The sequence below is a fragment of the Ambystoma mexicanum genome, chromosome 13, assembly GCF_040938575.1.
Source record: "Ambystoma mexicanum isolate Mex_15411 chromosome 13, UKY_AmexF1_1, whole genome shotgun sequence".
Taxonomy (NCBI): Eukaryota; Metazoa; Chordata; class Amphibia; order Caudata; family Ambystomatidae; genus Ambystoma; species Ambystoma mexicanum.
The window spans coordinates 138256901-138271515 of record NC_090938.1 but is presented as its reverse complement, the minus strand read 5'-3'; the positions used below and the strand labels follow the sequence as shown (position 1 = coordinate 138271515).

The 14615-nt window shown below is 45.7% G+C and overlaps 1 protein-coding gene across 3 annotated transcripts in view; it reads left to right on the top strand.

The window, feature by feature from the left end:
• ZNF76 (zinc finger protein 76) overlaps positions 1-14615 on the top strand; it is a 284758-nt gene that overhangs the window by 182814 nt on the left and 87329 nt on the right. For all 3 annotated transcript variants that reach the window (XM_069633474.1, XM_069633472.1, XM_069633473.1), the window contains exon 10: positions 4533-4763. In XM_069633474.1, coding sequence (XP_069489575.1) covers positions 4533-4763 — 231 coding nt within the window. The remainder of the gene's footprint in view (positions 1-4532; positions 4764-14615) is intronic.

The window sequence follows — 14615 nt, the reverse complement described above, 5'->3', positions numbered from 1 at the left end:
CCCAAAAGGCTCCCAGCAACACTGTAGAGAGTGCTGTGTGCTGATGCCACAAAACTTGGACGAAAGCATTTCTCCAAGGAAAGGGTATAAAAGAAAATACAAAAGGATCCCAAAAATAAGGTAAAAGAATGAGTTAGTGTGGAGTAGTCCAGCAAATATTGCTGCATGACTTGCATGTGAAGGGGATTTTGCATATAAATCGGGTAAATTAATGATTTTACTTTTGTTTTTTTGTTTGTTTTTTTTAAAATGCTTTTCAATTGCCACCACAGCTCACTGCATCTTTTCAGAAATATCTTCCCTGGAGGAACTGGAACCTGTGACTTTTGAGCACTAGTCCCCATAAATCTTGGGGCTGTACCAATCTGGGATGGACTGATTCCTTCTATTTTTCCTGCATTTAACTACTCACCTGTTTCTAACTAGTAAATTGATGTTTTATGCCTTGAACCTACTGCTGAATGCATTTATATAAGTGATGCATGGTTTTGAGTGATACTGCTTGCCTGGGTTTGTCATCTTCTAGTGTGTTTTTAAAGGCGTAATACACTGCTGCATTTGTATACATTGACTGTCTAATTATAACTGTTTCCCTCTGTGGACACTCTGCAGCCCTAGACCATTTGCACGTATCCTGACACTAAGCCATGACTGACTGCTCTCCCGCGGTACCTTGAGTTTGTTGTGGCTAACCTCCGTCTTCCTTATTCACCATGCCTAGGATGGCCTCCTAAAGTCCCCCACCCACCCCACGGCTGACCTTAGAAATCCTAACTACACTGCACTGTAAAATGTGTGCAATTGTAAAAAAATAAATTGTTTATTTATTTGGTAATGCGCACCAAACCCGTAGGTAACCGGGCGCAGCAGATAAGAATACTTAAGACCTGGTTACAACATGGCATGAATACAGTGCAAACAAGACACATACAAGTGGGTTACATTGAGGGAAGCAGTGGGTTACATAGATTCATGTAAGAGTGGTACGGTCGAGTAAATACATTAATGGTCAGGTAATACATACTACATGTGTCCGAGAGTCATATATCATTGGACCGCAGCCAGTTTGGGGAGTTGCATCTGTAGCTAAGGTAGGACTGATCCTTTCTAAGGCTCAGGGGTAGTGCATTCCAGTGTTGTGCAGCTTTCACTGGGAAGCTGCCTCCTCCAGATCTCGTTAATTTTAACCTAGGTATCTCTAGACAGTGGGAGTTGGCTGCTCTGGACGGTCGAGTCAAGGTTTTTCTGTTCAATCTCTCTATGCGGTATCGGGGAGCTGCGTTATTGAGGCATTAAAAGGTGAGGGATATAGTTTTAAGTAAGATCCTATCACTTATCTTTAGCCAGTGGTGATCTCTTCTGAGGTTAGAAATGTGTTCTCTGTTGGTTAGATTTAGGGCAGTTCTCAAAGGTGTTATTTTGAGGTGTTTGTAGTTTGTTGAGGATATGTTTGTTGGCTCCTAGATAAAGGGTATTGCAATAATCTAGTTTTGACAATATTAGAGCATTGGCGAGGGTGATTCAACTTGCTTCTGTTAGAGAAGGTCGGCAGGCCCCGATAAGTTTGCCTGTGTAGGCAGTGGAGGAAGCTAAGGAATTAACCCGTTTTCTTTATGATAAGGTGGAGTCGAGATAAAACCTAGTGTTTTTACCTCATTTACTACTTTGATTATGTTCCCATCTATGTTGACTGAATTCCTACTGAGACAGTCTCTCAGTGGTTTATAGTCATAAATTCGAAACACATAGTCGAAAGTCATAATCTCGAAAAAATTAAGTGGAAAATAAAGTCGAATTTCTTTTTTAGGTTGCTTTTTATTCGAAATGGGGGGGGTTTCCCCCAACCCCCTTTTTTCTATTTTTTTTTTTTTACCCCTTTTTTTTTTACCCCCGGACCCCAAAAAAAAAAAAAAATCGATTCGGAGATCTGTTTCTTTCATATATGAGCTCCGTTCGTCAGTAGGTTTTTGGAGAAAAGCATCTACTCAGGTCGCAGAAGAAGCTTCTTCTGCGACCTGAGTAGATGCACTCGGATCAGATAAGATCCCTACATCAGATTGCTTGTAGATTCCAACATCAAGAAGGGATCACCTTTCTCTTTTCTTTTCTCCAAAAACCTACTGACGAGCGGAGCTCATATACGAAAGAAACAGATCTCCGAATCCATTCAATAACATGAGTCAGCATTAATGACCACCATCTTTTTGGTTTAGGTCCGAGATTCCAGTCTCTTCTTCTTTTTAACTCCTCTTTTTTTAAAGAAAACATATTTTTAAGCAGTTGTAAAATCCAAGAAACGCAAATAAAAAATGAATGTTGACTTGGAAAACAACATAGTAAATAGCATAAAATAAAACTTTTGGAACCTTGAAGGCACAACTCAAAAACCGACTACCTTGGATTAATTCTAAGAATGAAGTAATAATTGAATAAATATGACTCGGATTCGAGTGTGATACAACATTAGGGAAGATTTGAGGTCCCGATTCCCAACCTAGGTTCTAGTTTTGTGGATACCAGTCTTTTGGACTAGTCATTTTCCCCATAAGAATGTGCAAAAAAGACAAGGGAAGTAAAGCAGAAGGCTTGTCAGGACAGGGTTCAAAACAAGCACAAGAAAAGAATTTGGGGGGTGGGAGGCTGAGTGCGGGTCCCATAGAAATCTATGGGGGGAAAGGTGCAAAAACAAATCTGTACAGTATGGGTGAACAAACCTTTTAACTTTTGGGTTCGCCAGAGGCCATGCCAGTGAGCAAGTTCTTTTTGGTGTGATGCCTGCGAGTTACTAAAATGGAGATGGTGCCCTATGGAACCTCTATCCTTCTTTTTTTTCTGTAGGTATCCCTTCTGTGTTTCTCTTCAACTCTGTCAACAGCCTTGTACTCTTTTCTTGTGACAAGTCTCTGCCAAGCTCACAGGTGGGGAATGGGGAGAGCAGGAGATACTTCCCCAGGCCTTGCATCATGTAGTGGGTGGTGGCACTCTGCAATTGTACCTGCACCATAACCAAAACTAAGCCTTAGCAGCAAAAAACTCCTCTGCACCCGCGCCTCCTGAGACTTGCCAACCGCTGGCTTCAGGATAAGGAGCATTACAGGGGTCTTTAGGCTTCAAATCGATAATTGGTCTCCTATGTTAAGGTCTTGTCCCATTTCATAGAACTCCCTGAATTTGTCTTTTTCTACTTGGGTTTTCTAGATCTCTGACTTTAACACTCCCCGCCTGCCATGCTTTGCCTCTACTGACCGATGGCCATTATGGCTCCTGGGGGTAACATTCTATACTGTCACTTAAATTGTGGAGTAGGGTAGTGGCAGCTGTAATTTAGTTTGGGCTTCACAAGCGTTCAGACAACATTGCCTCATTAGTTTGAACTGGTTTAGATTGATTCAAACCCTCACCCGCCACATCCCCAATGTACAAACTGTGTAGGTAGACAGTTGGTTTTTAGTTGTTTTTAGGGCTAGGTTGATTGGCTGTCCAACAAAACCTTTGTGTGCCCGTTTGTTGTGTTTCTAGCTAGGGGAGACCCAATTATGTTGCTTCTTAACATGAATTGTTGGAGAATTTGACACAACGATGGGATGCTGAATCGCTAGAACCAGGTTTGGCCATACTGGCTGGGCTCTGGGTATTTTTGACCTTGGCTCCAGTTTCTTTTGGCTGCTGGATGTGCGCTCTGGGCTGGCCTCATCCCTTCCTGGCCCTCACCATTGACTTTCCTGTGGTTGAACTGTTTCTGGGCTGTTTGTCCAACCATTTTCGATGTTTAGCCTCCTGGACCTAGTGTTCCCATGTAGGAAGCTTCCGTCATCCAGAAAGGTGATGGTAAACCAGTGTCCCACCTCTGCGCTTCGTCTGGGCTTTGTGTCAAACCTGCCATTGTCCCCATTGTCAGACTATACCCTGTTTTGCCCTTCCAACCATACAGATCCGCTTAGCTTATTCTAAAGTTTTCCTGGTGTCATCTTCCGTCATTACTTCTGCTCCTGGCTGGTGTGGGGGGAGAGGGTGGGGTGGTCACACACCCGGGAAGGCAGATTATTTTTTTTTGACAGTCTCTGCTCAGAATGTGCAAATATTTGCTACTGGATCCTGTAACTGCCCCTGTAAAAGAAGCCTTGGACTTACTGGGTTGGCCTACCAACTGAAATGTATTCAGCTACTGTGTAGAACTGCTGTTTTCTTTTCTGTTTCTTTCAAGGAGTCCAGTGGGACAGAACAAGGCTGGTATTGTAAGTCTAAAACTGTTCTGATTTTCGGTGACCTTCTGGGCAATTTTGATAAAATGTTAACCCCCATTTCTGACTCTAGGCACTATATCAAGGATATGGTTTATACCACTATAATAATTTTTACTCTATAGTAGGGGTTGTGGGATATTTCAGTGACTATTTGTGTTGGTATTATGGGAGATGATTATTATTATGTAAATGTTTAATGTTGTCTAGGAGTTCTCTTCCATAATATTCATCTAGAGAGCTCGTATAAGGTGAGGGAGCTCATGAGTGCCTTTTCTGTGGCCCCTACAGGAGAGAAGCCTTACCTCTGTACCGTTCCTGGCTGCGGTAAGCGGTTCACAGAATACTCCAGTCTCTACAAACACCACGTGGTGCACACGCACTGCAAGCCCTACACATGCAGCTATTGCGGCAAGACCTACAGACAAACGTCAACACTGGCGACGCACAAACGCAGCACACATGGGGAGCTGGAGGCTACGGAGGAGAGCGAACAGGCCCTGTACGATCAGCAGATGGAAGGTATGGGGCAAGGGTGATGTGCATGATCTCTTGGGGCTGGTAGCATCGCCCAAAAGGAAGAGTTAGGTTCCACACTCTGGTAATGAGGGACAGTTGTCAGTGCCAACAGGTGGACTCTCTTTTTGCCGGTGTAGATGAGGAGTACCGTCCCTGAACTTGTAGTGCAAAATATGGTCTCCTTGAGTAGGGGGGTGGGAGGGATAAGAGGCACGGGGAGTAAGGGGTGGAGCAGAGTGGGAAATAAAAGGGAATGGAGGAGTGTGTGGGAAGGATCGAGGGGAAGAAAAGGAGGGAGGCAGTGGGGAAGAGAGAAGAGAAGAGGGAGGGGGGAGGCAGGGAGGGAGGTGAAGAGGAGAGCGGTAAGAGGCTGGAGTGTGGGCCCAAATGGTGCTCTTTCAGTGAAAACCCTGAACAGGAATCGACCAATACCAGTTCAAGATAGACTGCTAAAAATGTGAAATACCCCGACTTGGGAAAAATATTAACCTCTACACGTTTCAATGAAGCCATGAACTCCATGCAAGTAAAAGCTCTGGAACCAACTAGCCCCCCGCCGACCCAACATGCTCTCATATGAGGTTAAGTCTGGGGCTATATCTGCACCCATGATTTATACACCAGCTATTCCACCAACAAGTCGTGCTCCATTTAAAAGAAAGCAACAACATACTCTTCCAAACCAGAGCTCACAAAAGCCAATGGAAAAAATGCAAAGCAAACAAGCTAAACTCAAACAAAGCTGTACATGTTTAAGAATCAGAGTTTGTACCCCCAAGAAAGGAAATTTGAAAATAGTCCCAACTAGACTGACTCAAATCAGAGGTCACCTACTGGAAAGACCAGACTTGGCCGCACAACAAAAGAAAAATGTTACATGCTAGTGAATAGAAATTACAAGCTATCATGCGGTTTGTTAGAGTATAAAACATGAAGCATAGACTAGTAATGCTCAAATACAGGGCCTGTGACCACAGTCTTGAAATTTAGAGGCCACCACAGGCAATCTTGGTAGCAGATCAAGACTGTATTTGACGTAGTGTGACTTGGGCTAGGTGGAAAACAAGGCCCACTTACTCCTACAAGTATAAGCCCACCAGGAAAAGCTGATTCGAAGAAATCCATGGAAAGGTCAATAGCTTCCCAAAACTCCCAAGAAGAGAAATAGACACAAATCCTCCCAAGGAAAATGATATGAAAAGTAGAAAAATCAGCAGAATACCTGGAGGCCTGCAACCCAGAGACTATCCATATATGAGGCTAATCTGCAAACTTGACGATACTTGAATCCCCATGAGGCAAGCCTATAAAACATTACTCGGATGGATCGATAGAGGGCTGGGTGTGTTTGGGTCTTAGTTGGAGGAGTATATATGGGGGAGGAGCATGTATGTGTGCTGTGATGTGTGTGTGTGTGTGTGGATGGGGTGTGGGGGATGGAAGGGGTGTGGAAGGGGTGTGGGTAATAGAAGGGGTGTGTGTTGGGTGGGGAGTGTGTGCAGTGAAAGGAAGCCTTCCAGTGTCCTTTGAAGATGAAGAGACCTAGGGAACAAAAAAGTTTAAGTTACTTAATTGTGACTATTGTTCTCCAGCGTGGGTCTGGCATGGATTCACATGCTTATGAATATTCCCAGTCAGGCTGGGAATCCTCAGTAAAAGAAAAAACAGTTTCACTTTAAAACTGTATTTCTCGTCTAAACCAATCACTGTCCTCTAGGTCATACTGCCCCCATCCAATGGCAGTCCTCTCCCTTAGCTACACCCATGGTGGCCATCTTCAGATTTTGTAAGCACATAAAGTGGCAATATGAACCAAGAAGGGCCACAGAGGGGAAGGAGGGTGGATTTGCATGTGAATCCATGCCAGACCCATGCTGGAGAACAATGCTTGCAGGTAAGTAACTTAAACCTTCTCCAGCATGTGGTCTGGCATGGATTCACATGCTCATGAGTAACTATTGCACAGCAGTACATATACACAACCACAGTAGGTGGCAAGGCTCAATGGAAGCATTAACACTCCCCTCTGGAACAGGTTTGGTAGCACTGCTTGGCTGACTCTGGACTCCTCCCTAGAATCCCTGTCGATGCAGTAGAACCTTGTGAAGATGTGCGTGGACCTCCATGTAGCAGCCCTGCAAATGTTGAGCAGGGGCACCCAAAGAGAAAAGTTGATGAATAACTGAAAAGCCTTTGGAAAATTCTTGGTACGTGCCATGTAGAATTTCAAGGCGTGAGCAACGTCCAGCGATTACAAGGTACTTTAAGCTGGCGATGATGGATTTGGGAAGAAAACAGGTAACACCAAAGGTTCGTTGAGGTGGGATTCCGACGCTACCTTCGACATAAAGGTGGGATGTGTATGCAATACCACCTTTTGAAGCGTGGAAATACAAGTAAGGATGCTTGCAAGACGGGGCCTGGATCTCCCCGGTTCTCCTGGGTGAGGTGATAGCCACGAGGAAATCGTCTTTCACAAGAGGAACTTGAGCGGGACTTGATGCATAGGTTCAAAAGGAGCTCCCATGAGCTTAGTCAGTACTGCATTAGGATCCCAAGCCGGGGCTGGATCCTTCATTGGTGGAAAAGTCCTGAAGAGCCCCCTCAGGAACGCTTTGACAATTCTGTGCGGCTACAGGGGGGGTCTACTCAGAGACCTGGTGTACCGGGATGTGACAGAGAGGTGCACCTTGATAGAGGCGTGTGCCAATCCCGTCTTGGCCAAGGAAAGCATATGGAGTAGAAGTTGTGGGGCCGTGACCCGCAGAGGGTAATCTTCTGAGTTCTGCACCACATGAAGAAACGCTTCCATTTATGGCTGTAGCATTTTAACATTGACGAGGCTCTGGCCAGTATGTTGCTGTGTTGCGTCGTGCACCTAGGAACAGCGCGTCCTGGGATGGCGTCAAGCAGGACTTTGGATAGTTTATGGAGAACCTCAACTCTGTCAGCAGACGTACGGTCCTCGATGTGTGCTCACTTGCTATAGTGTGTGAGCGGGAACACGCCAATCAGTCTAGGTAATGGTATAAGTGGATGCCTTGTAGACGAAGATGCGCCACTACCGGGGCCAGGCACTTCGTAAAGACCCTCGGGCCGACTTCAGGCTGAAGGGCAGAGCATTGAACTGATAGTGCTGTCCCTGAGCCACAAAACGTAGGAACTTGCAGTGTTTCTTTTGAATGGGGATGTGGAAGTAGGCGTCCTCCAGATCCAACAATGTCAGAAAATCCCCTTCCTCCAGTTGGCTGAGCGCGTGCTGCAACGTGACCATCTGGAACTTTTGTGACTTTAGTACTAGTTGAGATGACGCAGATCCAGGATCGGTCTCCAACCCCCCATGTTTTCTTTCGAACCAGAAAGTTACTGGAATATACTCCAGTGATTCTTGCATGGAAGAGCGTGAACGCTGCTGGTACGGGGTAGTATAACCCTTGGAAGTTCTGCCGGTTTTTCCTCTGGATTAGCGAAAGGATGACGGCCGTCGTTGCTGTAAGGTTCCCAGGGAGCGTGCCATCTGTGTCGGCTTTTATTACTTGCAAAGACTCGTCGACTGCCTTGCCGAAGAGGTCAGTCAAACGGCATATCCAGCACCTTACGCTGAACATCCTGGCAGAAGTTTGTTGTCTTGAACCAACCTTGCCGATGCAATGATACCCCATTCCCCATCTGGCGGAAACCTGTGTCCGCGATGTCCACCGCCACTGTGATGGCCTCCTCCCGTTCTTGAAAAAATTCCAGCACCTCAACCTTCTTGTCCTTAGGCAGGAAGTCTATAATAGGACCTAGCTTTTACCATAGTTCCTGGTCATATCGGAAAAAAATGGCTAGGGTGTTAGCTGCCTTGACCGTAGAGGCTGCTGTATAAATGATCCTCTTAACCATTGCATCCAGCTTCTTCCCCTCCTGGTACAGAGGTACCATGGCTGCTGACAAAGGATTTGCTGAGTGCTTCCTGGCTGCGGCTGAGACCACTTAGTCGGGCGAGGGCTGAGATCTTAAGCACCTGCCTGCTGAATCTGGTACGCTGTACTTTTTCTCCAATCTGTCACGCTTGGGTGAGGCCGTACTCGTGTTCTTCATTAGCATCGGGCCTTCCTCCCAGATATCGTCCAGGGAGGGAACGGACATGATTATCTTTCTCATCTCACTGACTCGCGCCGTTGGTACAGGAACCCTTTTTTTCTTAGTCTCCTCAGGAACCAACTGAAACAGCTCAGCGGCCCTTGAAGTCATGTAATTTAAAGATCCAACTTCGTCCAGTGGGGAGACACTATGGGGCTTGTCCGCGTGTGGTGTTTCTCCATCAGCCGGGAAAGTTGTCAGCCTTGTAGGTACCCGTAGCCATGTCCGTGCCCATGTGCGGAGCCGGGGCTATGTGAGGTTGTGTTGCGACGAGCTGGTTGTGGTAGAGGGGTTGAATGATGCTGTGGAACAGCGCCTCTTTGGACCTTATCTTCGCAGGGGCGGGCTCAACTTTGGAGGCTCTTGAGGGTCCTGTGGAGGCATAGGCCTCAGTGCCGAGTGCATTCTCTGCTGGATTTCCGTTACCAGTGTGTGCAGAGTCGTTAGAATATCCAGCAACATGTCCCTCGGTCTAGGGGTGAAAGGAGCCAGTGGCGTAGGGTCTGGGCTGACGCGTCTCCTTTTGCGAGCAGGGTTCCTAGGTTCACCACACCCACCCGCCCCACAAGATCCTCCCCCTTCGTGATCTGTGTAGTAATCTTCGGGCAGATTACAGTCTCCCTCGTCGGAACTTGAATAAATCTGCTCCTGTTTATCTGGAGCAGGCCATGGGGCCACGTACTGAAGAGGTTCCACCAGGGGTGCCTTCTCCCTCTCAGGAGGCTGCTGGATCGATGCTGTAGCCGGGTCTTTCGACCCCAGAGTGGCTGCTGCCTTCGTCGCTGTCTCCGCAGCTGTATCTTGCCTTGGGGGCAATTAAACCCTTGAGATGGTCGTGGCAGACACTTCCTTCGTGGATCCACTCTCCTTCAGCGCTGTCGTGGAGGATGTCGTCCATTTTACCAACGATGTGCTAGTCGACGGTGTTGACTCAGTTGACTTGGCAGGCTGCAAGTTCTTAGATTTGACGAATCCTCTCCGGACTTGTCCCTCGTCGGTTTATCCGCAGACACAGGGAATTTGGATGGGATTAGGGACCTTCTCTTAAGGGACCCCTTTCGTCAGCAGGCTCACCGTGGAGGCTGATGGTGATGGCGATAGCCTTCTGCCGGACTCGGGGACCCCCATCAACGGCGAACCAAACATCACAGAGCCTGGTTTTCTCTTGGACCCCCACAAGCGTGGCGTCCTCAGAGGATTACAACCTCCTCCCGTAGGGAGTTCACTCCTCATACTGGCCGGTCCTAGATGAGGACTGACCCTTCCCAGAGGCCGAGTCAGTGGCCTTGCTCAACTTGAGCCACACTGACAGTCTGCTTGTTAGGCAGAGTTTGCATGCAGTACCCTGTGGGACCACTACACACAACTAGGACTACAGGTGTAAGCAAAACCAACCTTTGGTATAAGTCTGTACCACACAGTTTTTGGTACTGAGCTGAGCAGCCAGGCTTATCTCAAAAGGGAATGTCAGATTGTAAGGGTGTTACACAAAAGTCTACAATGACAAGTCAAATTATTGTGGATTACCATCTACACGGGCTGCGCTTGGTAACCATCTGAAAACCACTGAATGTGGAGAGTTTGAACAGAATGGATGGGGAAGTAGTCACAAATATATTCAGCTGGTTTATTAATTCAAAGAACAAGGTTGTACATTCACAGGTAAAGTATCTCACATTCAATGTGTTGAACACATCAAAACTTGAATAAAGTAAACGTCTGTGTGTACACCGTTGTGTTTATACAATTGATTTAATGCCAAATGATAACAAGTATTTTATACTAAAGAAGTGCCAAATATTTTATACTAAAGAAATGCCAAGAAATGCCAACACGTGTTTCAACCAAAAAGGCCGTCCTCAGGGCATAGAAATAAATTTGCTGTTTGAACTAATATATAGTTATTGAACCTTGGCTTAATTGTGATTGTGATTGTGATTTTCTAATTCTTGGTTGTGCTTTTGATAGTTGGGGAATTAGTAATTCCTACATGCTTGGCTGGACAGGTCTGTAAGCAGTCTTGCAATCAAGTCGTAGTTGTTGCTCGACTGGTGTGCCGCTAATGCAGTACAAATAAAGTATAACGCACGTTTTTAGCGTGCTTTCTCTTTAATACCGGCCGTGATCGGCGTATGCTCCAAATGTTAGTGTGCACAATGGCGGGTTGTTTCTCCAATACTGAAGGCATCGGCAAAGTCTGGGGGTTACTATAGTAACCTCCACGGATTAGGTCAGGTGATGTAGTCACATGACCCACTTGCTTGGAAACTCCCCAGACTTTGCCGACACTAACATTTGGAGCATACGCCGATCACGGCCGGTATTAAAGGGAAAGCACGCTAAAAACGTGCGTTATACTTTATTTGTACTGCATTAGCGGCACACCAGTCGAGCAACAACTACAACTTGATTGCAAGACTGCTTACAGACCTGTCCAGCCAAGCATGTAGGAATTACTAATTCCCCAACTATCAAAAGCACAACCAAGAATTAGAAAATCACAATCAAGCCAAGGTTCAATAACTATATATTAGTTCAAACAGCAAATGTATTTCTATGCCCTGAGGACGGCCTTTTTGGTTGAAACACGTGTTGGCATTTCTTGGCATTTCTTTAGTATAAAATATTTGGCACTTCTTTAGCATAAAATACTTGTTATCATTTGGCATTACAACAATTGTATAAACACAACGGTGTACACACAGACGTTTACTTTATTCAAGTTTTGATGTATTCAACACATTGAATGTGAGATACTTTACCTGCGAGACGTTTACTTTATTCAATTTTTGATTTATTCAACACATTGAATGTGAGATACTTTACCTGTGAATGTACAACCTTGTTCTTTGAATTAATAAACCAGCTGAATATATTTGTGACTACTTCCCCATCCATTCTGTTCAAACTCTCCACATTCAGTGGTTTTCAGATGGTTACCAAGCGCAGCCCGTGTAGATGGTAATCCACAATAATTTGACTTACTTTAAGGTGATAGTGGTAGATCACCTCACCACCTACATGACAGCAGCTCAACCACTACTTAACTTCCTTTCACATAATTCCAGCTGTGCGCATTCCTGATTAGGGCTTTACTTCCACATACAATGACAAGTATTCAGACACTTACACTCAAGGTTTCTTGGTAAAAACACTTCTTCATTTATTACACAATCATTTATAAAGCATTCACTAAAGGAGGCAACCAATATCGCACACAAGTATTACTACAATACTAATTACTAAGCAGTTGAGCGTCCTTGAAATAGGAGCCAAATAGCATGGAAGTAGGAGCAAAAAGGCAAAAGTTAATCAAACTAATATTACAGTTACTTTAAAACAGTGCAAATAGTTTGAGTTGATTCAATGCAATGGGTAGGCCAAAGTCAATGGACTAATGTCTTGTATAGGTAAAAACGGTTCTGGTATTTAAAACGGAAAAGTCTTTGCCACGGTTCTTAGAAGTAGTTCACGGAAGAAAGGTTAATTTGTCGGGTCACACGCTAACTAGGCCTGAAAGTTGCCAAAGTTGTACGCACTTTTGCAGTGAGAGGTAAGTTCTCTCGGTCGGGTTTTCACAGTACCTTATTTTGAAGAAAAAGATGCAGCTAAAGACTTCTGTTCCTGGCAGTTCCTGCAGATCTCGCTGTTCCTGAGCCTCCGTTGTGGGGACAAGAGGGAGGACGTCGGGGGTGACTCCTGCACTGCACAGGGACTGGTCACAAAGCAAGCAAATTGGCAATTCTTCGATTCCGGTTGCTGTTCTTCAAGCACACAAGCTGGTGCCCTTCCTCCTGGTATATCCTAACCAGCTCCGAGAATGGTATCGAGGTAGCTTACGAGTTAATTGGTCCTACCAACTCAAAGGAGTCCTTGAAGGGGATTCTCTGTTGAGGTGAACTTGGCGATTCGGACCTGCAGCAGGGCTCCACCGGGCAAACCAACGGTCCAGTAGTTGCAGCAGCCGTCCTCTTCCAGCTCGTCTTCGGTTCTTTCGTTCCAGTGGTCGACTCTGCCTTTCAGTCCAAGAGACTCGCCTTTTTAAACAGTTTTCTCCCATTCATTCCAGCCTAGCAGCCACTCACCCAGCAGGGTGACTGTCCTTGCCGGACAGTCAGCCAGCCAATCACGTCAGAGTGCATTTGGGTCTCGTTTCGGGCACCTCCCTCACTTTCTGGCCACCCCAGACACTCGGGCGCTAGAGGCGGTCTTCAGTCATGAAGCCCGCTAAAAGCATAGAAACAAAGGGACCAAACCGAGTTTGCGCGCAGAGACAAACACTAGAAGGACTTTTCCAAAAAGAATTGGCGAAAAAAGAAGACCGGGACCTGTTTAAACAAAGGGGCTTAAGGCGCCATCTTGAAAAACATGGCTCCTGCGATTTTAGCTACCAGTGTTCGCGGTCGGGAAAAATCATGGTAGTACGTTGTAAAACCACTGCCATCAGCCGTTTCTATAGGAAAGGGAAGCATTTGACTGCTACATGAGTTTCTAGACATAGGGGATTCTAGGTAACCCCTCCAGCACTCTATTGTGTGTGCTGGGTCTAGGAATTTAAAAAGGCTAGTAAAATAAATGTAACTTTACATTCTTTGGGAAACAATAGTTTATCCCAGAGAAGGTATTTAAACCTTGGGACAGCCCAAGAAGCTTACCTGCGTCACTGCACCGAGGGTGCTGTGTAACACACTTGAAAAGATTATGCCTATGGAGTTATCTAAAACTCCATAATCAAAGAACACAAGAGTAAAAAACTCAAAATACATGAGAGTAGGAAAAAAGGCTCACACTCTTTCCAGGTAAAGAAATGGAGTCCTCAAAATCCAAGTTGCTGGGGGTCTCTAAGGTGAAGGGAATTGGCACATTTATGAGAATTCTCCCCAACACTGCTGTAGCAGGCTTTTTTTGGTTTACTTCGGTAAACCACAGCACACCTCGCATCCCTCATCTTCGTGGTCCAGATGCAGGCGATATAAGCATTTATGATGCCGATTTGCACAAATACATTCCTTAATCCACACTTCGCACAGAGTTTGAGGAGGCTTCTGCTGTCGTCCTCCTCAGCCATGGCTGAAAGGCATCCAGGGCCTTCTCAAAACTTCGATGACGATCCAACGGTGGATGAAGATCTTTGCCTGCAGCGGATCCCCGCTGTTGGTCTCGGTCCTTCATGGAAAATGATCAAGCAAAAATCAGTCCAAATTGTAAAACTTTTTATGGAAAAAATTCGAAATAGCATGGAAATAGCCCAGAGAGCAACTTGACTTCCAATACTGAAGCGTGCAGTCAAAATCTGAAGATGGCCACCAGGGGTGGAGCTTATGGAGAGGACTGTCATTGAATGGGGGCAGTATGATCCAGAGCACAGTGATTGGTTTAGAGGAGAAATGCAGTTTTAAAGTGAAAGTGAAACTGTTTTTTCTTTTAGCAAGGATTCCCAGCCTCACTGGGCATGTTCATGAGCATGTGAATCCATGCCAGACCCCATGCTGGAGAAATGTACAAAGAAAAGACTTGCCTGCAATTCTGGAGAGTCAGGAAAGCTATACCCTGAGACAGAAAAGCATTTCTGCAAATTGTTCAATGATCACCTATAGAGCCACCAACAGTCCACCAATTCAGAAATAGAAATTCTCTATAGTGATTTCCTGGTATGGGGTCGGTGCCAGAGGTGGTTTAAGACAAGTGGCCTGTGGTCGGCGCTGGTCTTTGTTGCACGTTTGCATATGA